Source organism: Osmia lignaria, chromosome 14 (assembly GCF_051020975.1).
Source record: "Osmia lignaria lignaria isolate PbOS001 chromosome 14, iyOsmLign1, whole genome shotgun sequence".
Taxonomy (NCBI): domain Eukaryota; kingdom Metazoa; phylum Arthropoda; class Insecta; order Hymenoptera; family Megachilidae; genus Osmia; species Osmia lignaria.
This window is the reverse complement of record NC_135045.1, coordinates 6,136,234-6,164,000: the sequence shown is the minus strand read 5'-3', so window position 1 is coordinate 6,164,000 and position 27,767 is coordinate 6,136,234. Positions and strand designations below refer to the sequence as shown.

The 27,767-nt window shown below is 40.5% G+C and overlaps 1 protein-coding gene across 3 annotated transcripts in view; it reads left to right on the top strand.

Moving 5' to 3' along the window:
• The window catches only part of Imp (IGF-II mRNA-binding protein), an 83,283-nt gene that overhangs the window by 11,686 nt on the left and 43,830 nt on the right, over positions 1-27,767 (top strand). Inside the window, exons 2-3 of one of the 3 annotated variants that reach the window (XM_034327411.2) lie at positions 4,066-4,129; positions 12,086-12,142. In XM_034327411.2, coding sequence (XP_034183302.1) covers positions 4,066-4,129; positions 12,086-12,142 — 121 coding nt within the window. Of the gene's footprint in view, positions 1-4,065; positions 4,130-12,085; positions 12,143-15,671; positions 17,446-27,767 lie in introns of those variants that run through there. The other 2 variants (XM_034327412.2, XM_034327414.2) reach the window with 2 other exon arrangements.

Below are 27,767 nucleotides of genomic sequence, written 5' to 3'. Positions count from 1 at the left end.
ATATTTGCATAAACATCGGCGATGGTAAGAATCAGTGGTCTGTGTTGAAAACCGTTCGGCCGTTTCAGCGTCGAGCAAAAATTGACGAGATTTTGAGTTAGGAACCGGTAAAACGTATCAAGAAAGAGGGACAAAGAGGGTGAGAGCGAAATGAAAAGGGAAGGTACGCGAGAGTAAGAGAAAGAGAGAGAAAGAGAATGAATATATATTAGGTGGGTTGCTGCGACGACCTCCGGATAGCTCTCCTAAGCTCGCTCTCTCACTCGTCGAGCCTCACCTACCTGGCAGTTTTCGTTGTAAGGTAACAGGAGGGTAGATGGTGGAACGTAAAGGGAGGAGGGAGGAGGTAGGAGCACTAAGGAGACCTTGAAGGCTTGCTAGCCGGGTGCCGGCTAGTACTGACCCACTATAAAGGCACTTGCCATCCTGCTCGTTCAACAGGACAATCTACTATTACCTTCTCCCTCGGGAGAGCCTGCTAACCTACTCTCTTGCCCACATACACCGACTCGATCCGCAAACCCGCTTCTCTAGACCCTGCTGGTGGCTACGCTTAGCTCAAACAGCTTTCTTTCTCTATCCCTCTATCCTACCTTCCCTTTTTATCTCTCTCCGTTTCCCTTTTCCATCCCGTTCACTCTTACCCTTTGTCGTCCCTCCTCTACGCTATCTCATTTCTACTCCCTTCTTTTCTGCTCCCTTCTAATACCACCACTGCCACACCCCTCGTACTACAGCTATTTCACTTCCTCTCATTCCCTCTATTCCCCTTTTTTGTTTCTTCTAGTTCGTGTTCTCTCGCTCTATCTCTCTCATTTTACTCCCTCGTGCGCGCGTTGCACCAACAACGATGCCAGAGTGTGTAGAAATACGTACACGAGGAACCCCTAAAATCTCTGTGTGACTGGGTAAAAACGCGGGTACCCTCTCGCGTCTATGTATACGAGTGGTTGTTCGGTGTGCCCGTCTCTCTTGTATGCATGAATTTCAGCGGTGCTTAGAAAGAAGGAGAAGAGGCTCGAGACCGTGTAACGCGTGCGTGTGTTTGTAGGGAGTACCACCTAGCATAGCAACTGCTGTTTCTGCATTTCTTAGCAGCGCGCCCCATGCGAGATGCCAGTATATTTTAGCCGTATAACGGGTGTCCCGTTTTTGTCAAACGTATGCCCAAATTTTTTCATTTATCAACCCTAGAACGGTAACGCGATACCGCCGGAAGCGCGGTCAACGTTTAACCTATGAAACTATATTACCGTAGAACTATATTGTCTGTTGTAAGACGTACTGAAACTCCAATTTCTAAAAATAAGAATATTTCATTTGCGGCGCCGGTTACCGCTAACCCCCAGAACATTAAACGTGTTAATATGCATAAGTAGTAGCACTACATCAAGATTCGTTAATCATTATTACAGTTAAACCGGTACGCGTTAACCATCCGTTGAGTCTATTTCGGTAAGCCCATTTTGATAGCCTCTTAAACGGCAAACACGTGAAATCGAGCATAAAAGCAGACGTCGAATTTAACGCGGCATTAGAATCAAATTAAAACCTCGTCAACCCCTTCCCTCTCCTTCTCACCTTGTCGCGAATTGGCTTTCGCATGAAACCTGTCGGTACTTATGGTAGCTCGAGCACTCGTGCATAGAAACACTTACGAATAGTTATTGCTTATATACAGGGTGAGATTCGAGGGGAGACTTGACACGGGACCGTACCGAGTAGCCATTTACGGGTTACTTCCTTCTTTTTTATTTCCCTCTACCATCTCCTTTTTTTTCGGCCTGTTACACTTTCAAGTGGTCCCAGAAGATAACCATAAACGCCTGACCGTCTTATTCTCGCAAGTTTTACGTTTAATGCACGCATTTTTGATTCATTCGAATTCCCAAGCTAGTCCGCCCGGTAGGTTATATTATATACCCTCATTGTACCGAGCATTCTCTGCTGCATTTAATAGACTCCTCGCGAACAATTCCGCCACTCGCCACACGCCATTGTACCTCGCAAGAGAGATCTACCCGGTTTTTCTGAAGCAGGCTCGGCTCGTTCAAAAAAAAAAAGTACCATTCTACGCGTACGAAACCGCGAAGCGCCGAGATCATTATCGATATTCGTCCTGGATCATCGAATTGCCTACTCGCTTTCTATACTTCTATCGCAAACCAACTGTAACTAATTCACGTGAACGAATACCATTCTTTCGGAGACCGACTCCTAAGCACACTTACGAAACCGCATGGTTCTTGTTAACTTGTAAGGTATGTTGTCGAACAACGAAAATACAAAATGTTCACAGTATTGCTAATAGCATTTTCCTCGTAAATATTGAATATGTAGAAAAAAGAGTAATGGAGCACTCTAATTTTTTATATTTGCAATATTTTTAATGCTATGAACAACCTGTGTATGTGTACTAAGCAACCACCTAACCTTAACCTATTCGATCGAAATTTAATACCAACCTATTTTGTTTATACTAATTATACGATATCTATAGACTGTTAGCAAACCGTAAATATGTCAAAATAATTGAAATTTTCAATATGTATGTATGAAATTTAATTTCACTTACCTTTAGTAGTACCCCCTCCACGCTTGTATTTGTAATCCGTCTTATTGCGTTCCCAGCTCCATATATTTGCGTGCCATGTCTTGAAGCTTGTAGTTATCTTCTTTTCTTGAGCACTTTTATCCGTTAATAATAATTAAGAAACGTCTTTAGTATCAACAGTCTCAAGAAACAGAACACACTTTCTCCGAAATTGTTCGTTGACTGCTGACGGCCATTTGCATTTCGTTTCGAAGCACATGTCACTGACCCGATACGCGAATTCCTTTACCGATACTTTGTACTGCACTTGGAATTCGAATATGTTTTACGCGAATAGAAAACGATTTAATACGGAATTGATGCAATATTTAGTTCAACGTCTATGCGAAATCAAGGAGCAAACGACACTACGTTCGGCTCGCGAAGGAATCACAACACTTACTGCTCGAACTCTGTTTACATTCTTAGGCTATTCGAGACAAGCGTGCTGCGAAGTAATCAAAGGATATACCTGCTCGTCACGGTCCAAACAAATGCTCGGAGATATTTAAGTGGCATACACGATTTCAGCCACCGTTCCCGTTACGAATCAACGTTTATAACCTTTTCTATTACGGAAACATATCTCTTGTCACCGTTGCGTTAATCGTCGTAACTGACTGATTTTAAAATAGATGCGCGCGCAGGCTGTTACCGCAGCACTGCACTGCGCATAGCAAATAATTCGCGGCTAATTCAAATAGAACAAAAGGTGAGTTCTTTATAAACTGTTTTTTATTTTCTCGCGATATTTCCATGATCGTACACGATGAATGTAAAACGGTCATTTCGCTCGCCTGACAAAAGATGGTTTCGTAGATTTTTTTTCACAATATGCTTATAGAGGAACTGGTTAGGGAAAATTAGATGGGTCTAACTGGCAGAAGACACCTGGCGCCTAGGAAAGGAAATGTTTATGTAGAAGTATATACGTATACATACACGTTCTGACCCTCGGACCATGCCAAAAAAATCGTCAGCCAACAGGACTATCACCACGAATACGTTCACATAACCTCTTGATCCTGATTAGAATATGAGTTAGGTGTGCGATAGTTATAGATTGGTGCAGCGATTTTTGCACCGTTGTACACCGTCCACGGAGAAATCAAAACCCGGAAGCAACTATCTGGTTCTACTTCTCGGGTCAAAACCGGTGTTCAATGTATTTTTCCATGGGAAAATCTCCCATCGGCCGGTCGGATCAGGGTCATAGTTCAGATAAACCGCGGCTTCAAACAGGTTGCCCGTACTGACCCAATGAACTAATTCTTTTTTTGTGTCCCGGTGCTATGAGAATATTCGTGCAATACAATCGACTTGATTGTATCGTTCTTTTGATTAAATTTCAATGTTTTCGCTTTGCTTTTTCCTCTTGTAAAAGTACGTATATATCACGTAGCACTGATTATTTTTCCTTTCGCTACGAATGTTTATTAAAAATAATTTCTTCTTGTTATTTTTTGTTTCAGGATATACCTACCTCGGATCAGCACTTGTCGTAGAGCCATCGGTGGCCAGTGGACCAAAGAAACGGTAAGTTTTTAATATTGTTATTTACGTCTGTTAGACTTTCTATTAATATAGCTGTATCGATTGCAAATTCTACGTAATTATAGGTCGGTAAGACGCTACCTCCCTTCGCTGATCGTTCTCGATCGAACATCTTACCCTCTTTGTGTACCCACTCTCTTCTTCGGTTCCAAACAAAAGAGGTACTCGTTTACGTTACGCTGACGTTGATATCAAATATAAATTGACGATTTGAAATAGAGAGGGCCGTTAAGTAAATGAATCGTGACGCGTCTCATCGCGAGTATAATTAAAGGGTTGGTTCGGTCGACGAAAATTGTTAACCGTCCTTTCAGAGACTATCGTAAATCTCGTGATCGTGCAGGAAATACTCGGCCGGATTACACACGCTTCACGCGTACATTACAAATGAAACATTTTCATAAGTTATTCGGCTCATTACGTCCTGGCTACCACGCGGAAAGCACCGAAACGAACTTGTTCTTACGTGCTAATAGTCCATTTGTCTTGGAAAAAAAATTTCGTGTAATCGCTTACACAAACTTCACGAAGGGTTATTAACCCTGGAAGCAATTTCTCGATCGAAAGAGAGATCACGCGTAATACCGGCATAACGAGGTGCATAATTGGCCGCACGCGAGTAAATGCGCCGCGCGACCGGGTACGCGAGAGTTTCGAACTCGTGCCGAACGTGTCCAAGCAAAAATCGTCGAGGATTATCGTCAGTGGAACTCATCCGCGTCGTAGAATTTTAAACAATCGTCGGGTATCATCAAAGGAACCGTAGGGTTGACTCAACGAAACGGAAATCTTCAATTATGCGTTCTGCGTGAAGAGCGACAAGTTTTTTGACAAATTTATCATACTAATTGTTGAATTTACGCAAAGCTGGATTTTCACAACGGTCAATTCTATTTATCATTTTGGTACTATCTGCCCGTATTTATGCACGCCAATTTGTAGGATACAAATTACATTTGCACTGTTTTTTCGCATGCTGGCGCGTACCTTTCGCACACATGGATCCCTGGTACGTATTGTTGCTGCAATTATACAAAAATTTAAAAAATCAACCACTCCTTTAATGGAGAAGGATATAACTCATAAACACCTTTACGTGTTTCATGAAATCAACGAATATTTAGACCTCCTGTTGATATGTTACTTTGTTCTTGAACGTTAAGGGATTTGGGTTTATCTCATCGTCACGAATAACACTTTCTGTCGGATATTAATTACCGTACCTTTCGGTCAGCATTTTTTTTTCTTTGTCTTTCGAAAAAATCTCTTTTCGAGCGCGATTACAGAAGCGTTTGGGAGCCTCTGCACACCGAGGCAGCCTCCTTCTCGGTGGTGAAGCAGGCGTTCAAGAGAAAAAAAAAAATGTGGCACCTGCCTTCTCCTTACGAGCTCCGAGCTGTGCCCAGGCTGCTCGCTCGTGCCACAACTGCAATCTGTTATTTCACCATCCCCCAACCTCGCTCCTTTCTCTGTTTCTCTTCTCGTTTATATACTCATACCACCGACTCCTCGCGCCACAAGAAACCTTATCGACCATACGAACGTGGCAATCGTATAAACCGTGGATTTGCTGCCGGTCGTAACGATACTCGACAACAGATAAGAGCAATTAAATGCAGCACACAGAAAGTGGACAGTATAACGAGCCATACCGGCCGGCACTTTTTAATTCAGTTGCCTTTCCACCGACAGCGTACAAACGAGAAAAGGATTCTACATAGGACCTTCAAATTATTATTAGAAAATCAAATGGTTACAATAGAATTTGTTTAGCAACAAGTTTCAAGGGTAAACAGAGATGGTGCGAAGCTATTATCATGATATCAAAAGGTTGATGAGAGAAAATTTTTTCCAGCAACAGGTTCTTAGCTCTTAGGTCTCCTAGAACACGTACTCTACAACAATTATTAAAACTTACAATCGAATTGAATATCATTTGTCTAAATAAACCTGCCAGACTCGTGTGCCCATTCAATTAGGGCAGCGAATGTAACCGTTGTCATAATGAAATTTCTTTCATGATTGCCAGCGAAAAGATTGAACGAAGGCATCTTCGGTCCGACAATAGACGGTTTTTCGATTCGAAGGGACGAGCGTCACTTCCGAGTTGTCTTTCTGCACCGCTCGTAGAACTCGCGTATCAGCTTCCAACAGCGAGCATTGCTCCGTCGTTTTTTCATGTTTAAGGACCGATGCATGGCTAAACATTCATTTCCATATAAGCCGATATGTTTCAAATGTAAAGCACTCTTGTTAGATGGTTACAGTGAAGTGAAGAAGAAAGGGCGAGAATATGTGGAGAAAGAAAAAAGAGGAAGACCACCGAGAAACAAACTGGTAGCAGCGGAAACTAGTTTAAAAGTCCGAGGGTCTCACCCTTCAAAAAATCTTTACAATGATTCCATGGGATCCGCCGCGTTTTTGATTCTATTTCCTTTAACTGGCTCTATCGGCCTCTTTGTATTAAGCCCGCCAATGTGTGACGTTACTCGTAGCCTCGTGACTGTGAGAACCGAACAGAAAATTCGTAACGAATGGTGACAATTATATCGTCCTGCGCCTCTCTATTGATGCCATTTTAACGATATTTATTGTCACATCTATAGACAACTTGTATCTCATTTTATCTCTATTATCTTAACCTGGAGATTTTGAATGAATCTGTCGAGTCGTAAGCTTAATTTTATGCATATATGAGGACACTGAAATTGCAATATTAATGAAAAACAGATGTTTCGTTTTGATTGAACCGGTTGTATTGAATGTGAGCAAACTCTATGGATATTCTATATGCATAGATTGCAAGGTACTCAGAATTGTAGATGATAGTAAGAATTGTTGTAACGGATGAAGATAAATATTTAACAGTAACAATTTATGAATAGCATGAATAGTAAATATTGTAATTCTCTGAGTAGGGAATTAAATTCAAGAAAATTCTTATTTACTCTTGTCATCACGAATGTAGATATGGAGTAGGATGATGACTTAAAATTATTTTATTTAATTAAGGATTTTCGTTAAATCCTTTTTTTTTGACATTCTATTTTATTCAAGTAAAAGATACCTGGTATCCTCATTGAAGGTTGCTTATTTGGTTTGCAGCTGTATGGTTTCCTTTACATTGAATCATTCATGACTCGTACACAGCTTTCGTTACGTGGTTTTTTCCTCAAAACACTGTAAGTCATGCACATGTTTAATACGATGACCGCAGAGATTGTTTTAGACCCGTTGAAAGGAAGTTCACTTTGCGGTGCATCCATACAATGCAGGCACGTGCATTGTACGTTATTCTATTCTACTGTACACACCCGTGTTGCGGTAAACCAACTCATGAGAGATGCAATTGTAAATTCAATCGAATTGATGCAATTAGCATCTCTCGTTCCAGTGTTACTTAGCAGATAATTGCAGTGTTTTGTTGCATTAGGCTCTCCAAGTGCATCTGTCGTATTGCAATTTAAACTGCTGAATTTTTAATTGCTTTAGATTATAGATAGAATGTAATCAGTGGTTGAATTACAATTACCACCGGGCAAGACTGGACAATAATAGTTACCGTAACAAGTGCATATCTCGTTGTGTGAATTGCACGCGTGAAACCTCCTGTGTTTCTTTCCACTTGCATTTACGCAGAGTGCACTTTTCTCATTTGCATAACAAGACCGCTGCACCTCGTGGCGCGTATCAGGTCAGTCAGGTTGTGCGATCGGAAGGGCATACACGGGGGTAAATTAAACCCCTGCAGTCGGTGGCGATCCGGCCGGCGCAGTGGTTCAATGCATTTTGTTTGCATTTCCTGCACTCCAAGGTACCAGTCGTTTGTCTGTATCACTTGTCCCCTCGAATTCTCGTGTTTCTCAAAATAAAAATTAATTGATGCATTTCTTCTAATGGTAAACAGTAAAAAATCCCTCTGACAAATTTGCATGAAGTTCAAGATTTTTAGGGTGTTGGATAAAATTCAAAGTGATTTGAAACTTTCTCTGCATAGAATTTGTATTGAAAGCAAAAAAAGTGCTTCATAGCTCATCACTAATCTCTTCCTTTCGTTGCAATGCACTTTCTCTTCTTTTCTTTCTTTATGCCGTGTTCCGGCTGCCTCTTCTCGTCTTTCTTTTCTCTCTCTCTTTTCTTGAAGTGAATCGTTGCACTCGGCGCGTGCCAACCTCGTGCCCTGCTCTGGTGGTGTGCCCCCTCCCTCGCCTTGCATTTAATTCTGCCTCTGCTCGTCCTCTACCCCTTTCGACTCCCCACTTTCCTCAGACCACCCCACCCAACCCCGTTTCCCTTCTCCCTGGTCGCTCGTGGTGCATCCTGCATGCACTTGTTGCGTCAATGCACAGCCGGCTGCTTCGGCACGCAGGCGCAACTCGAATTTCTGGATGTTGTGTTGATACGTGTTTTTTTTCCTCCCTTTTCTTTCTTTCCTTTTAGTTTTTCTTTCTTCTTTTTTTATCTTTCGAAGGAACGGTGCGTGTGCGATGCATTTCAAGCGCGATGGGATTATTACGGGGGACAATTTTTGCCGATTAACGAGTGGGAAAACAACGGACGGCGATATAATACGTTTATCATATTACTCTTTCTCGTGCGAATGGTTTTTCTTTTCGTTAATCCGGCAACCAATGTCTCAAGTGTAATCACGAATAATTTTTAAGAAAGATTTCTAACGCATTTCGATATTATTTCAATTTCAGTTTGATTCTTTTTATCATTTCTTGATAATACGTGTATAAATAATAATCTTCTGAAAAAGTAATCATTTAGTTTTCGAATAGACCTTCTTTTCTGAATTGCGCACCATGAATGCAATTTAAATCTTCATCCAATTGTAAGCTTACGGAGTGGCCGGTGATGTTCAGTTCTGCACTTGTTGCATCCACATTGAATGCAAATGTCGCATCACGCAAGCGCACTTTGTCCAGATAAATCCTAGGGATCTTTATCTTCACGATCAAAAGCCGCAAACATTAACACCTTAATGATCGAAAGCGTTGATAGTGTAAATTGCTCTTTTTAATTTTTAGTTATTATCAGTCGTAATACTAATGCTTATTCGTTTCATCTGAGAATATTAGGTAAGGTGTGAACTACGTAAAATGTGAAAATTATAAAAATGTATATTTATATAAACATTCATAGTCTAGTTAAGTATTGGTATCTGATAGAATAAATAAAAATAAGGTAATTGATAATAAGGTAAAATCAAAATTGATCGTCAAAGCATTAATAAACGAATAATCATAAAAGAAAAGGGGGAATTCTTGTATCTTTTGAGATCAAAAAAAACGTGGTGTCATTTAGATACGAAGCAACATCAAAGTCCCTGTTAAAGGGTATTCCCATTTATTTCGCTTTCCAAATCCCAACACGATTTCATCTCTCAACACTCGTTTTACATGTATGACTTTATGCGAGGATTATCAGGTAATCCTTTATGTAACGATCTTCAGTGAATTGACGCGTATAAAGAATGACCAGGTAAACATAAAACTGGATCGCTCGTTGTTGCTTTTCGTTCGCGCCTCTACTTTTCTTCTCGTACCGATCCTTTTTCTCTACAAGAAGCAGCAACAGTGGCTATGGAAGAGTGAAAACAAAAACGACAAACTGGCACCCGTCCGATAGGATCACTTCTTCCGATGTTTGCTCAAAGTATCTTCCTCCGAAGAGCCTCGAGGGACGATATCCTGATGAACAGGAGTCTCGTGTGCAGCTGCGTTCACACACTTGTCTTCGAAGGGGTTGCGTTTCTGAAAATTCCATTGATCTAGCCGGTTAATCTTTTCGAACCATTTCGTTTTCATCTTTCCGTTATTGAAATTTATGGAGAAAATTGATTGTACTTGTTTATCATTATCTTGCAAGAAGTTTTCTGAACTTTAATGTTTGCTATTTTTTAACCGACTTCGAAAAAGTATATATATTTTTTTTCTATTAATTGTTTTAGTCACAAAATTACAAATGCCTTCAATGTATTGAATTTGTAACGCCGGCCACCAATGACCCTCCTTGCATTCAATGTATTAAACTGCAAGCATGATTATGCTTGATGTACATAAGCGAAAGTAACTGACACGGAGGAACGTTTCAATTAAAGCTAAGGGGTCTTCATCGGAATACCGATCAGGTGCTTCATAATGTCAAGTAAAGTAATTTGTGCCGAAACGACAATACCATTACCATCCGAACCTCCTCAGGCGATCAATTAATGATCCAATTTCTCGAAACTAATGAAAATCGTAATCCGATGAAAATCATCGATTAATTTTCCCTCCAATTGTTTACTATTCTCCGTTGAAATGATACATACAAGAACAAAGATTTGTACGGTGTAATTTGCATCAAGATACGTAACACTGAATTTATTCGAGTAATAAAACAGCCGCTTACAGGCGTAATTAATATTCCCGAGCAGGCGACGTAAGAGGCATAATGCCGCGATTAAAACAGCTTGCCTACAAGTAAATTACGTTTCTTCTTTTTTTAAGATGTGAAATCGTTCCGTGGTTTTTGTCTCGAGCGTTGCCGTGCTTCGTTTCCCTTGTTAATAGCTATTAATCATCCTTGAAGAAAAGGGCACGTAAGAACATTAAGTCAAGATGCACAAAACGTTCCGCCGTGACGATAGCTGTTCTCTTTTTTTTCTCGAACAAAAAGCGGAGGCGGTTAGGGTTTGTTTCTGTTTAATTTTTCTTCCGTCTGGCGATTTTTTTCATCGCCCGATTCCTTATCACGCGTATACATCCACAGATGAGCAGAGATCGTCATGGTGAAAAAAGAATTACACGGGTATGCGCGTGTACAGACATGGCACAATCCGCAGGTGTAAAGGGCCTCGCTTAATTATCTCAAAATTGAGGTACGCTGACGTGCAATAATTGTTATATACCCTCCTCTTTCGCGTGTTCCCCTCATTTCCCTTTTTTTCTTTCATCTTCCCTTGCCTTCAATGCACTCACCTCGTCGTAGCAATGGTGCATCAATGGTTCCGCTTTAAGACGATACAAGAACAGCCGATTGTTAAATCTTAAACCTTTGATGTTCCGAAAAAATGCAGTTTTTGCTGTGATCCATCGGAATCACTCTCGACGCCTTCGTTTTCCAATCATTCCATCAAAATAAATGAGCTGATGAAGCCCGGAATATAAATATAAATATAAATATATATATTTTTATATATAATTTGTAACATTATTAGGATAGTAGAATATAATATTAAAAATTCGAAGTCTTCTGTGGAAACGGTGAAAGTGAAACTTTTCCAAAAAAAAAAAAAAAAAAAAAAAAAACCGAAAATCAAAACTTTCTCTCGGAACAAATTGAAAGCACGGTAGCTGGTAAGGAAAGTAGCGTAAAGGTGATTTTAACGGCGATGCCTCTTAATTGGCGTGACCGAGGCAAAAGAACGACACCGTGAAAAAGAAACCCCCAAGAATATGCACGGATCACGGAAGACGCTGCACCTGGCCAACCGACCGGCCAGATCGGTATCACCGTGACGCGGTTATTATTAATTCTTTTTTCATCCTCTGTCAGATAGACCACAATTAATATGCATGTCGCGGAGGCCTCCAATTATCTGCGGTAAGAAACTTTTTTCTCCCCGTGAATGTCGAGCCCCGACTTTCGAACTTTGTAAGTCTCGCGTCTGTTCAGACCAAAAAGAATACGCGATCAAACACAGGGAATCTTTGTTGCAACATTCGCAGTACTCGGAGAAAAGATTAATGAGAAAAAGAAAACAGACTCGTTTTACGCAGAAAAAATCTTTAAACTATTTTGATAACGTATTTTTTTTTCTTCTTTTGAGATTCCGGAACGCGTGTATTGAGAAAGAGGGTGATTATACTGATCCTGAATACCTTATCTTATTATCCTAGTATTCCTGTATCCTTATATATCCTACAGCCTCCCGTTTCCTTGTTTCAGGGGTAGCGGCGACGCCCTACCAGAATCTTCACTTGGCCAAGTTGGAAGTGGTTGGAGGTGAGCCATTTTTCCTAACCTTTCTACTTTTGCTCACTCATCTATAAGACACTTTCTCTTACTCAAAACACTGTGTAATTAATGTTTTCACGCTGAGTAATTCGATGTATTAATTTCGAATTAGTTTCTTTACCTTGAAACTTTTTTGCCAAATTATCTTGTGATTGAAATTCCTTAAATTACCATAAATATAGGACAACACTAAATCACTTCTAATTTTAAAATATGAACAATTTTCTTTATTGTATTTAAGTTTGAGAAAATTTTCTAAAAATTTCTCCTACATTTATGGCAATCGATATGTTATCACATATTGACTCGTCCTACATGCTCTTCCACAAAATATTAAACATTTCTCTTACAGTCTCTCATTGTTTTCCGTTCGTCGTTGAAACACAAGGTTCCTCGCCGAATATGAACGATAACACCTCGTAGACTTTCTTTAAGAAAATATACCATACTTCTAATTTTATTTTCGTCACCGTGAACCAAAATCCGATAGAGGCAGAGAAAGTTTTCCCGGCTCGTCCTGAGACATCCGGGCTGCTGGTGCGAAAATTCTTCAAGGGTGCGTGGCCACTATTGATTCCAGGCCTCTGCCACCCTTACGCGCCCTCGCATTTCTCTTTCCCTCTCTATTTCTCTATCTCTCTTTCTCTCTTGTCCGCCGTTACCATTCCTGTCCCCATCTAAATTCTCCCTCTACCCCTGTACACCCGTCGTCTTCTATACTCCCTGTGGAGGACCCTTTCCTCCTGTCCCGAATTACGTCGCTCCTCCTTGCTTTCCTTCCACCGGCTGATCCACCCTGGAGGGGTAAAAGCCGCTCTCGTTCGTTCCCATCGTTTCGGATCGTTCGTTTCCATAGCCGTCCCAGTTATTAAACTACCCACTCGTCGAATTTATGTAATCACGTGGATGGCATTGCCATTGAAAATTCCGTTGACAACACTGACCAAGTAATTACGGTTCAGATTATAGCTGACGTATTCGGGACCGTTTTAAATGGAACATTGTGAATGCTTGTAAGGCAGATATACTTACGCTACATATTGATGCGTATCAAATTCGATATTTATTTCTTAAGAGTAATCCGACGGATCAGAACCTCGAATAGCTTTCATAGAATAGGGATAATTTCTAAGAAATTGAAACAACAGATCCATTCTTACGCGGCCGGAAACCATTTACCGACCCCACGTCGTACTCCAGCCACGTTTCATTGATACCGATATTTACGAGCCTTGTAACTATTAATTATCTTTAAACACCTAACCTATCCCAAGCATCATTATCAAGAGGAACAAAGAGCCGCCACGCGGTTCGAGGTAAATTCTACCCTTTTGTCTCGACATGAATGTCGAAGCCGTTTCGATGCCATTCCTTCCAAACTTAGCATTTGTCGAGTTTCTACAGTCATTCAGACGAAATCTACGTACAACCATGGATTCTCGGAACCGCGTTTCAAAAGAGACCAAATACTACATTTCTGAATGTATTAATTAGCTGATATTTATACTTGAAGAATCGCTCAAAAATTCAATCGTAATTAATGCGAATTTGTATCCTACAAACTTAGAGAAACGACTTTGTTTTGTCACGATGAAAGTTGTTTCTATCACTTGTTAAGTCAGTCTGTATAATAAAAATTCATAGTGCATCCACGCGACCAAACGACACATTCAAAATTCAAGTTCGACCTGGTATTACAACTGGCTGTCCACTTGTTTATAATGGATCAACGTCTCTTCGGTTATGTGACCACTCCCCTCGCGGGGTTCCATGCTCTTTTTTTATCCTCTAACCCCCTTTGCGTAATTCGGTGATTTGTAATCATCATTTGTTTTCTTCCGGGAGATCATAGCACAAGTTGTACAGGTGTACCATTCAGACGAAATCCCAGCAGAACTTGTCTTTGAAATTACAATCGTACGGATAATCGTGTTTTTGAATGGAACCTGTACTCACGGAACTAACAATTTACCCAGAATTATTTTTCTCAATATCTCAATATTTTTTTAATTATTTTTGCCACTATAAAATAATTTTTATTTTTTTTTTATTTTATTCCAATTTGACAGACAGCTGGTCAAACTTTGATTAAAAAATTAATTAATCATATCTGTGATAAATGTAGTTTGACACAGTGTTAAGGATATATCGTAGTTCAATAAACGACAATAGAAATTCTGCATTTCCCAACAAATGACATATATAATTTATGAGAGATAGTTTGACGAAAAGGGGCGCGCATTTGATGAAAGGCGAAGGTTGCTTTCGGTTTTAGGACGGCTTAACGGAACACAATTACAACAGGCGTTTGGACGGATCAGAAATTCAAGTGCTATACGGCCACGATTCTGTGAATGATAAATCTAGTTCAAGGATAACACCCTCGTCATTGCCAAAGATAATGACGATGAAACGTGAGCGCAGAAAAGCCACGAATACCCGTGGCCGACCTGCACCCATATACCTGCAGGCATGCACAAAAGAAAGGCGAATCCTTCCTTTCTACCTGGCCGAACAAAGAGAGCTCCGTAACGGAATCAATCCTGCGCCTCTACGGAGACCAAGGAATCCGTATTTTGTTGTTCAATGATTTCACTCTTTTTTTTTCGCTTCCAAATTTTTACTAAAACCTTACGCGCGGATTCAAACATCCTACGCAGAAGGTACTCGGTGATTAGGGTGCTAATGAGTCGTGAGACCAATATAAGTACAAGTGTAGAATAACGTGCAGCGGTGTCTTTTTAGAAATGTCCTGGTAGCTGGGCACTTTTAGTCTCCCCCTTTTGAGTTACAAGTTGATCAGAGAAGTGCTCTTGATGTCGACGAGCTAGGGGCTGAAGCGTTACATTTCTTAGCTATTCGGCAATTCGAGGAATACCTACAATTGATTATAATTTTTTTTAACGTAAGGGAGCTATTTATTGAATAACAGAAAAATTGTTATCCACTATGACTCGGTATAATTTTTATTTAAAAATTCTACGCCCAGTCTTTTCGTAGAAGTGTGATAAACGAAACGTAGGAACGGAGCCCGGAAAAATGGAAAAACAAATGTTAGTATTTGCCGGCGCCCATCAGATGGCGACTCCTTACGCGACCAACGTGTGCACCGATTATGGAATTGTACGATGGAATGCGCATAGCGTTGAATAGTTGGAGCAAGTATACATGAAAAAGTATCGTAAGGTTTATTGAAAGTTCGAAGAGTTTTGATATAGTAATCAGGAAGAAAAAGGAAAACGATCGTAGCAAGATGGCATTCACGCGAAGAAAATATCGTTCCGGCTTTGATATACCCACGCAGGATAGCGGAGAACCTTTTCCTATTCACCCTTCTCCCCGAGGCTTACACGGTACGTGTTTGGTGGGGAGGAACGGTAAGGCTTCCCCTAGGAGTAGGAGAGGGAGTAACAGTTTGTGGAGGGGAGTAAAGCTAGTTGAAGGTGGGGGTATATTGGGCGCGGCCTAGGACGGCCGCGCACCGCGTTGTTATAAAAATAATATCAGTGTTCCCAGCGCGCTTCTCGTTAGATATCCCGGCCAATATAACCGCCGTCAGTGTAGCACGCTGCTCTCTAGCCGTGTGTGTTTTTTTTTCTCTTCCGTAATCGACATCCGTGTGCGTACGCCCTTCCGATAGGTGTGCGTGAAACTCGGACGAGAATCTCCCTTGTCTCGAAAGCGTTTATGCCCCATTGATCGTCGCGCATTCGTCGTGATCGCAAGCAGCGCTGATCGAAACGGCCGGCTGAAACGGAGAAAGGGGTACAGCACGAGAGGAAGGAAAAAAAGGTGAAAGAGACAGAGGGAGAGAAAAAAGAGACAGAGAGGGAAAGAGGAAGAGATTGAAAGAGCGAGAGAGGAAGAAAAAGGAGTACCGGAGAACAGAGAGGGCGCACCCACGTATACGTCCGAAGAAAGGCCAGTGTCATTTACGAACATAGTATAAACGCCGCCACGAAAACGAAAGCCGGGTGTTGTGTCACTTCGTTGTTCGGCTGAGTGATACCACGCGCACCGATATCTTACACGTCCAACACAACCGAATTTCATCCACGTGGTTCTCTGATACATAAAAGTGTTACGCACCAAGAGGACCAACGTCATTTCTGTGGAACGTATCTTTTCTTTTTTTCCTTCCTTTTCTACCGGCTTTTCTAACCCGTTGTGTCATCGCGTGAAACGGTGTTCATCATTCTTTCAAGAGCGAGAGAGAAGGAAGAGAGAGAGAGCAATAGCGGGAACCGGATAACGCACGGTCCCAGAATCGTCCCGTGCAACCAATCACGTACGAGCTCTGGGCTGTCTCCTCCGTTTAGTTGGTAAAAGTGCTCGCGCGTCTTCGATACGTGGAGGGATTTCTTGGTTGGCCAGAGAGAAAGAGCAATAGAAGGCAGCGTGCGAGAAAGAAGGACGAATTGGAGGGACGGGTAAGGGAAGGCACGGTAGTAGAAAGCCGAGGAGCAGAGGCAAGGAGGAAAGTACGAAACTGCTCCACCCGCGCGAGGTTCCCTTCGACGCTCGTTGAGAGAACAAGACGAACGAGTACTCTATCCTGAAGGAACTTCCAAATAGTGCCGTGTGATCGTCTTTTACTTGGATTTCTTCGATCTCCTTTGCATCGTGTGTCACGCGTAATCTCGTGTGTCATCGTGAAAAAGAAAATTAAAAAAAAGAAAAAAAAAATACGCGAAAGGGTGTGAAGACGGCGAGAAAAGAGCGTGTACAACGAAAGAGACGAAGCGTGTACGATTAAAACGAAACAGGGGAGGAGGAACACGCGCGAAGGAGTACGAAATTCAGGAAACGAGAGAGGACGCTACTGTACGGACAACCCGAAAGAGTTGGTACGTCGGTCGTGTTCGTGTATTCGTCGCATATACGACGTCGTGTGTCCTATTTTCATCTTTTTCTTGCTCTCCTCTCTTTCATTCGTGCTCGTTCGGTCGTACGAACGAGAAATCAGCCAGTGTTTAGTGCCAGTGTTTGTCTACCTCAGTCTATTAGCGGCAGCTAACTGTGAAAAGCTGCGTTAAAAGATAATTAGAAGAAAAAAATAAGAAGAATATATTATATATATAGTATAATATATATTATATTGAACAGTGCTAAAAAACGACGTCGAGTATTGTTGTAAATAATCCATCGGTTCTTTTTTTGTTGTGTGAATTTTTTCAACGAACGAAGAAATAAATAATCATCATGTCCCTGGATAAGTTTGCGGAAGGTGGTATGTTGTCAAAGGAAATGGAGCGGCTAGACATCGAGGAGAAAAACGGCGATACCGCGAGGTAAATTAGCCAATTTTCTATTCACCAGTTCTCCATTTGTAATCGCGTTTCCGGTTTTGAGGTTAGAATTCCACCGACACGACTCGCCGATCACGCGCGCGTCGATAGGTTTCGCGCCTTTTCTTGTCAATCGAAGATGCCTGATACTTTTTCATTTCTTTCGAATCTTATTTTTTACAATCCCTTTAAATACTTTTCTAGAAAAATATTTCATTATTGTCATGTAGAATAATGCTTATTAACCATGCTAATAACATTACGTGGAATATATTTTTGAAAAAGATTGTCGTTTAACGCGTTCACTACGACGTTCGTAAAATATACTATTTTTTACATTATATTCATCTATATTATTATAATTAAATCCTCATAAAAAGGAATATCATAATACTTATAGTACACGTGCAGGATCTAAAGGGATACTAATTTATTAAATACTATCTTATAAAAAGAGGAAGTGTGAGTACTGATGAAGAACGTGTTGATGTAATTAAATACTTGAATTTTAGAACATTTCCTATAAACTCCTTTTCGATAATAACAAATTTGAAGGAATACATATTAGACATCGTCAAACGGTTCATCGTGTCAATAGAGCACGTATAATGACGCGTACACACACACACGGGCAAACGAAAGTGACTTTTCAAAGCCGGTGAAATATTAACGGTTTCATATCGGTAATATACTCGAGACGGATTATTGTGTCTGACGCGAGTAGGTTTTCGTCTATTCGGTTCCCTCGCGTCGTTACATAAGGTTTTAAAATCGCGCTTAATACTACGCCAATTAAATTACGTAACCGTGAACTTTTTCGTGATCGTGCGATCCGTGTTGCGTCCGAATACCGATCCAAAAGTTACAATATAATCTAAATAGTCGATGTTAATATTTCTTTCGTGGCCCTGGGTACAATCGTGTTCTGTGCATTGTAATCCAACCGGCTAACTGAACTTAGGACATTGACTTCCGGTATACTTTTACGTGCGTGCGTGACAGGTATGAAACGATTATATATATTTGTATAATCCTTTCTGTAATTCGAATTTCTTTCTTTCTCGAAGAAACTACTCTTTTAAAAGTGAAATTTGTCTCTGTGTCTCGTATTAATTCTCTTATCAAAGTTCGAGCTTTCGTAATAGCTGATTCACTTGGTGAAATCTCGGGATATATAGTCGTACATACCGTTAGAAGATGAGACCTCTTCGGTTTACTTGTTTTTCTACAACTTCGAACGATAAATATAGGATAGATGTACCAATTGTGGCCACTTGAAAGATTCACGCACCATTTGCTGCTACATAACTAATAGGTACACCAAAGTGAAAAATATACAAGCCCCTCGTTTGCCATATTAGATAATTCCAAAAGACAAGAAAATGGAAATCATTTTAATTTCTTCCACAAATGGTACTCTATTCTACCCTAATCTATTCTGTTCGTTATTTATTTTATTCTCGCAGAAGAGTTTCAGTTTTTTCAACGTAGAAATTGTTCATTCATAAAGTCCAAAAGATGTTCATCTTGTCTGTTGGTCGTAACAGGTAGATCGTAGGAATTTCTTTTCTCGTCATACGTCCTAGTCTCGTACAATTATTATGCTTTGTGTTTTTCTTCGCCAAGCCGGACGTGGCCTTGATTATCGCACGTGGCACAGCTTTGCGATCGTCCCTGAAATTCGGCTGTATCGGTGTCAACAAGGCGGGAAATGAAAATTCAACGTTAACCGCTTATTTAACTTGGCCGGAAAGTGTTGTTTCGGCGTCGCTGATAATTAATTCAGTTGCCTGTGTGTGATACACGTGGCCCCACGGTATGGCGAAACATTTGTCGTACGGTAATAACGATCCGATTTATCGCAACCTCTAAATGTATTCGATTATCAGCGAAAACTTCTCTATTAGCAAATTTATTTTTCTACGTTTCCAAAAATTTTGTTTTAAATATTTCGCCAGCAACGGTGTTAATACTGTGTTATTCTTAACCCTTTAATTATTTATCTATTTTATTTTAATGGCTGACGCTATATTCTTGCGTCCTGTTATCATTTTCGTGCCATACCAATGTTGATTTTATATAAAATCGTTCTGATTAGAATTAATTTTAGTGGCTATAAATGGAACTGAGCACTTTCAAGTAGAAGGCCTTCTATTCAAATAATTGGTATTAGGGTTAAAGATCCTCCGAAAAATGTCCACGTAGGCAGAAGAGTATATATAGATAGAAGCGTGTGCCAGGACCATGATAATCTCATTGTACCATAGTGTAATAATAGAAAACGTGTCATAAATAATAACGCGTTACAGGGGAAAACATACTGTTCTGGCCAATTATAGCTTTACCGTCAAACCATAAATAGAACGTATAGAGGATAAAGTGGAACAACCCTAAGTTGCTTTTCTACAGACAGTAGTTTTTTCTGGTTCCGTTTCCGTGACTATAATACCATGAACGTGTTAGCGATGCCTTGTTATGCGTGCATGCACGTCCAATGTAAACGATACAGTACCTAATGTTCTGCTAAAAGTGGCCCGTGGAACCGTGTAATTAGGACTCGTCTGTGGATAAAAGGAAATTAAAGAATGTCGAAATATTGTGAGAAGGAATAGTACTCGTTGAATGGGTGTAGCATTTGAGGATGTCTATCAATATTCTGCGGTTCCATTAACGCGATATCGCGTGCACAATTGTCAACTCTTTATTGGCAAAAATATAGCGCGGCCTAAGCAGGAAGTTCCTCGTATGCTGTAAATAGTATACGTGGCAGGGAATGTGTTAAAAATGAGTTACCATCAAATTTTCTTCTTCCAAAGCACTTTTCTGTGCGACCATCGTATGATCCAGTATCCAAGGATTAAATTGTAGCTGAATACCGCTATGTTATGTCTCTTAAAGAATCCTTTTTTTCCCGCGTATGGCGTCTCCAAAGCCACATGGAATTCGGCTATTCGATCTGAGATTACTTAAAACTTTCCACACACATAGAGAGAGAGCTGCGTATGTTTCCTCCACCTCCTCCACGCTTCCGCCACTTCTTAACCTCGTAGAACGATCGTCATCAGCTGCGTGTATGAATAAATTCCCCGATAAAAATCATCTGATTCACCATAGATTCAGTTAGCTCGTTTCAAGCAAAATTTTAAACCATTTACGGAGAAAGGAGGAGTATTATTCGTTCCGCGAAGATACGGTGCGTCAATAAACACCTTAAGAATTCAGATAAATGACCGATTTTATTTATTCTTCTGTTATCCTGGCAAGAAACGTTTCTTAGCTAATTAATTAATCTTTCCAGTGATCAAGTTGGTAGCATTGCTATGATGAGCACATGCTTTTGATAGGTTGTGTATCAGTAAAGCGATCAAACATACTGATTTAAAGAAAAATAAATTCTCATTTGTTATCGTGAACCTTATTTGAAGATTTAAATGCTTAGGAAAATTTTAATTCTATTATGAACTTGGTTTCACCCTACGGTATCGTCAAATTTTTATTATTCGATGGAAATAGTGCTTTTTATAAAAATCTGTATATATTCGATAGATCTACCGTTAGTCACCGGAGAAGTAGAATTAATTTGTTAATGAAACATTAATGGGAGATTTGTAGAGAGGCGCCCGTTTGTGGCGAATGACGCATTAGAAGACCACGCCACGTTACGAAATACAAACTTGCGTATAATTTTTACGTGACTTTAATAGAAATATTCAGCGAACGTTGCACGGCGGTGGTTTGCGAATGCTACAAATATTTTTCATGTAAAGAACAAGAAAATGCAGGAATAGAATAAGATCGACAGCATGGGCGTACGTTGCATATCCGTATGAAACGCGCGACCGCTGTGCGTGGCTCTATCTTTTGGTGAAAACGCGTATCAAGCCTTTTCCGCATCGGTAACGTAGGTGTCTGTATGTGCGAGATTTAGGCGGAAAACTCGAATTAGAACCGTCATAATGATCGAAGGGAGAATCATTTATTAGCAGTTGCTTGCATTCGAATCAGTCTTCTTTTCATTAAACAAAATATTAGATTCTATATATTGAAAGGGTTTAATTTAAATATCTCGAATAAATATAATTTATTAAAAGTATTTAAACAATTTTAGTTCTCTTCCCAAATTTTTGCTTTATTTTACACATAAAGTCATAGAATCAGAATATCAAAGAATTATAAATTTCAAAAAGTGACAATGAAAATTTCAGCTTGTAGCTTTGCAAAAATCTAAAATTCCTTTGCTTGTAAAAGGAAATATTGTACCTATTTCTGTTTCACAAAAGAATAATTCTTTGTCATTTTCACGGCTATGCGTTCTCAGGTATCGAGCAAGGAATACCGATGGAATGGAAACGTGGTTGGGTAGCCTGTTGGTCAATTTCTCAACAATTTTTCATTTGTCTCCGTCAGAAATTTCAGTTCGGGAAATCACGAACAAAAGATTTTCAGGTATATCTTGTCCGCATTGTGAGGGCTACATCTGCGTCGGTTCGATTGTATTTCAAAAGACCTAGACCTTTTTCTAGGAAGGCTGGAATTAGTTTCTTAATACTTTCATCTACCTGAGTTTCAAGTCCTTGAATACACTCCACGACTTCGCGTATTTCATCCTTCGATTTGAAGCGTTGCAACACCAGTATTCTATGAGAAATGCTTTTCTCCGAATTAATCCAAGAATATGCTCGTTCTTTCCTTGTACAGTAGACTCCTGTATAAGGTGGTTAATATGTTACGCGTTGTAAGAAATCGCGCTGTACAATAATTTTTCTCGTATAACGCGAATAATCTGAAGTAACATTTTTGGAACGATTATTGCCATGGCAACTTTTATTTTCTATGTTTTATCAAATAGGACAATTTAAAAAAAATTAAGTGACATATACGCGTTGTAAAACCTCGCGTTATACCGGAGTCTTCTGTATCTTTGTGTTTTTAAATAATGTCCAAGTGCACTGTAGACTTCGTGGGACCAGATGGTACCAAATTGATTGATACGTTAGTATTTAATAAAGAAGAGTGTTCAATCTTGAAAAATAACGCAAGTAACGTTTTCTAGATAAAAGTGCATGAATCAAATGCTTCGTTTTATTTTTCTTTAATAAATTTGCAAAATGGCGATTGTACCATAAATTTACCGCAGTTCTTTATTAAGCAAGAAGACTGTTTTAATATTAGTTGCAAAATGAGCGCAAAGCGTGCTTTGCTTGAGGGTACAGATCGGAGAGCAAGAAATCGCAGCGTAGAAATGGCTGTCGCCTTCTGCAGGGTAGATGGCCGCCATTTGCAAACCAGCCTTCACCGTACACACGTTCATTAGCATACAAGTTGATACCAGTTGAACTACCGTAATATTACGACATCTTTTACGATGTCTAGTAACGTTTATTTTGTTCATCAGTGGATATTAACATTCATTCGGTCTGCTCAAGTTTGCTTAGAATTTCAACTATGTTACACCTCTTTCTTTTAAATGAACGACGACTTTGTATTTTCTTTCTTCAATAATTATTGCAGTATTGTTGATAAAGTACATTAAAATATTAAATATTGCAATGAAATACTCTGCAATTGTAACAATTATTTTATTGTTATTCATTTTTCAATTTAATTTTTCCGTATCAATGGTAGTTCGAATTTTTAATTTTTCTTTCCATCAGTGTACCACCAGTTACACGATACCCTATATTATTGCAAAACGTGTAAAATTCATTACACGACTCGCGTCTCCTTCATCTGCTGACCGCAAATCGGAGTAGCGCGAGTTAGCTCGGTGATAATTGTGGAATTCTCCCGGGTCAGCTTGTTCTTCGAGTTCTTTGCACTTTGCTCGTTCTCGTCGGGGGCACGTCCTGAGTATACACCTCGTGGAACGGTAGAAAAAAAAAAGAAGGAAGAAGGATAATCGGCAGCTCGCCTCTTCGGCTAGTCTTTCGTCTTTCGTCATCGCGTTCATTCTGAGAAAGGCAAACGAATCCGCAAAGATGCTCCTCGGCGCTCGAGTCAGCGGTTTCTTCCGGTGTTAATGATCCCCTTATCTCGACTTGTCCAGAGTAAATGACGAAAGTCGCGAGTGATTTCCAGTCTGCTTGAAATTAGTTAAAATTAAACGTAACATTTGACCCTTTTCGATGATCTTAGCTGTTACGTCGTACCAGTGAACTGATATCGGTTAGATCGTTTATTAGTTTTTGGAATTTTAGATAAGTATACAAATTATGTAAAAATTTAATTTTCTGGGATTTTAAGACAAGTTTCTTTAAATTTTTTTAATATTCTGTGAAATAGGTTTAACCAGTTGATTTCTCTGGAGATCACTGATGTTACCAATTTAATAGAATTTAATAGATCATGTGTAATTTACTCACAAAGGACAGGGTTGAATGATCAACAAAAAAGACATTGAAATCATGAACGATCGAATGCGTATCAGTTGTTATTTGTCAGTACACTTTCTTCTGGGAATTCTCGTGACAGCACGCAACTCGATGTCGGTGAACCTTTGGGTTCTTCACATTTTGATTGTCCTCGTCTCTCTTTTCTCGTTTTCTTGACCATGAACGAAGGTCACGCCAACTTACGTAAAGAATCGTGTGCCAGACTCGCGGGTTCGTAGCAGGAACATCACTTATTCAACGTGTCCATTCCATTCGAGACGATAGGAAGAAAGGAACAAGCCGCAAACGGAGAAAGAGGAAAATGCAAACGACAAGAGAAACGTAACAGTTCGTGTTCAGTGAGGTTCGTTACGTTTCCCTTTCTGATTCAAAATTAATGCTCGTTCGTCGGGGAAAATTGGATTGCTCATCGATAGTCTACTGTTTAACTTCGATCTCACCCCTCGATTAACGATTTGTCTTCAAACGTACCTGTTCGATCAGAATTGAGTCATTTATAAACTAAAGCGATTAACTCGTAAATATCCTACAATTTTAGTGCCAAAGCACTTAATTAACGCTTAATTATTCATATTTTATCAATTTTTCCAATTTACATTTTTTGGAGCTGACCGATTTGGCAAATAGACGGTTCAGTTATTATTTTGGAGGTGTCTCATAATTTTGCAAAATTCAGAGTAAATCAGTGTCTCAAAGGTGGTGCATTCCTCTTGTTAGTCAAAGGGGTTGAAAGCATTCCGTCATTTTCATGGTACACAATGAAAATTACCTGAGCATCCCAGCAGACGATTGGTCAAGGTAGACGGGCGTGTTTCTCGTTTCATCGGCAAATATTTATCTGTTCGTGCGAAAGGTTCGGGAGAGGAAATGACGAGATGAAATCGCAAAAACAAATCGAACTGACACCCGATGAAATAAGGGTTGACGGGATCGGAGGGATGGGAAGAAGACGCGTAGGTAGGACGGTCGGTTCGAAGCTCGGTCCTGTACGAAATTTTAATTAAATTTCATAATCTCGAGACGAACGCTGTCCCGCGCATTGTACCGCGACAGGACTTAAGCTTTTGTCGCGTCGTTCTCGTAGAGAATACGTTTCGATGATTATACATTCGTCTCTTTCCCGTTTCGTAGCATCGCGAAATGAATGTGCCGATGGGGTACATTTAATTAATCCATGGATGCTCCACCACCGGCGTCGAGGTGCTTCTCCTACCCCCGTAAATAGCCACGTTCCCTAAATTCGATTAAAACTATAATCAGGTAATTCTGTGGGATAAAAAAAAAATAATAGAAAGAGAGATTGAAAGGAGGAAGGAGATTGAGCGTGGAGATTGTGCAACAGGAAACAGTTCCCATTTATCCTACACTTTTCCAATGTTTATTCTGTGCCAAATATTCTTTCCTTTTTTCTCTCCCGCTTTTTTTTCGGATAGAGACACTGAATTTTACGGTTTTAATGGATTCCGCTCGATTTTCCCAGACAGTCGCGTTTTCGGGAAATTAATATGTTACGTTACATGTTGGTATTTTAAGGTTTTTAATTCAATTCAACGTTATGTCATTCTATTTTAATTTTAAAATGAAATAAAATTTAATTGTATTTTAAATAAGAGTCTTCTTTCACGCGACCACCAATGTTTCATTCATAGACGCGACCACTGCGAGATTAAGTAGGTCTACGATTAAAAGATCGCTTCTAACAAATCACGCGGTGATTCTGAATACCCTCTTCAGCTTCGTAAGTCGCACGATAACTTGGTTAATCTCAAATACACTTATTCCTACTTTCCCAAACTCTTCTTCGATCGAATTATTCCGAGCAATTACCCGGGCTCGTTAGAAATCAAGACTCTTGACGCCCGTTTTACGCGTTCACGGATCGGGTAACTGCGAGTAGGACGAAGGAAAAACGGTTGTTTTCTTGAACCGAACGAATCGTCGAGCGTATCACGTTGTAGATGGTAATTCCAGCACGTTGGCCGAGGTGTAAGAATCTCGTGAAAGTTCAGCCATTGTGTCGGGAACACTTTCCTCGGCTTCTCTGCTTATCGGAAGCTTCCGTCCATCGGCGTTCGGTCGTTGGTTCTCGGATCCTTGACGGTAGTTTCGCGTAAAATTTCTGTGAAACTTCGATGATGCCGCGACCTACAGGCGTGTGCTTCGCCCACGCACCTTCCCAAAGTATTGATTACTTTCTGCCTGTGAGAAGGATGGGACGGGAACGGGGGGGCGACAGGGAGGAAAAGGAAGAGGAAGCGGTAGAGGAGATGGAGAAGGTCGGAGGGAGTAGAATGAGAGTAGAAGGGGTTCTATCTCTCTTTCTCTCCCTCTTTCTCTCCCTTCTTCTTCCTCCTCTTACACACCCACACTCACTCACACATTCCCGTTCATTATCTCTTACTCGCTCTGTTCTATCATTTCCCTGACTCCTCTCTGTTTCTCCTTTTCGACAGCACCCTCTCCTTTCTGCTTACAATTTATACACATCTTCTTGCTCTCGCCCTCGCCCATCCTTTCTTTTCGCCAGAAGCTACCCACCATCGACGACCACGGCGACCATCTACTCCAGGGCCGTCCACGAGATGCCCTGGACGTTCAGGGCGCCTTAACTTGCCCTAACTCATTAGGGTACTTCTTCAGCTGAATGTAAAACACGCGAGTAATTGTCGCGTGGTCCGTTTAGCAAGGGAACAGTGTACCGAGAGAGAGAGAGTGAGAGAGAGAGAGAGGATTCTGACAATTGCGCGAGATCGGTTGTCTTTTACTCTTAAACGCCTCGATTGGTCGATTCATTTATCGCGGTTGGAAAAGTTCGACGGGAACTCGACTTTGACGTCGACATTGAACGAAACCGGCACGGATATCGAAGCTGCCGTACGATACGTAATTTTCGTACGAATTAATTGACACAGGCTGAATAATTAGTAGCATTGAACCGTGATGGCCCCCCACGATTCCATGAAAATTACCGTATTAACGATTGCGATGCTTGAACAACGTGCTTCGATGAATCAAGCCTTTATTGACTTTTCGCTATCGCTTGATTTGGGTATCGTTTTAGGGAAGAAGAATCTTCGATAAATTCTGTGTCACTAGTTATACAAAATTAGAGGGGGTTGAAAGGTCAGCTAACCCTCTATTAGGAAATTAAAAATTCACTTTTTAATAAATTTTAAAAAATTTCTTTGACCACCTGTTAAACAATTTTGATTGCACCACTGCAACAAATCAATATTTGTAATGTACATTCTGATGCAGTTTAGGGATTCATTCGGTGAAATAAGTGAATAAAAAAACAGACAGGTGTTCCATTGTACTGGAGGCTCGTCTATGATAACTAATGGAACGTTTAGCTCGCGGTTCGAACGATTCGAGCAGGACGTAAGAAGAGTCGATCGACCTACCGACCGACCGACCGACCGTCCGTCCAAGGACGTAAATCGGCGGCATCGTCGGGGCCGGATCGGCGCTCCTTTTCAAACGGGGCGAAACTCTTTAATTTCGCATCGCCATAAATAATTTGACCGCAGACCCGTGGCTTTCCTGGAAGCGGGCCTTCCTTGCTCTTCCCAGACGCCGACGCTTCGTCTCGACCGCATAACTTGACGTGTATCGTACACGTTGCCAATCTAGACGATTTTCAAGATCGCGTCATTCATCCTCGTTCTTCCTGCATTTCTATCAATGAGCGTGTTCATGAATTGCAAATTTCATTTTCCAGAAGTGAAGGGGCTTTCCCAGTCGTACAGTTTCAAAATACAATTTAAGGGTGAGGGAATATTTTGGACGCGATTCAATCTGATCCTGACCGATTCTTTATCCATGCCACGTGACTTTGTTCGTTATGCACAAACACGAAATTCGGTTAAAAGTTACAGGTGTTAAAGAATCATCGCACCTAGCTCCACGGGGATATGTTTAGCGATCTCTTAC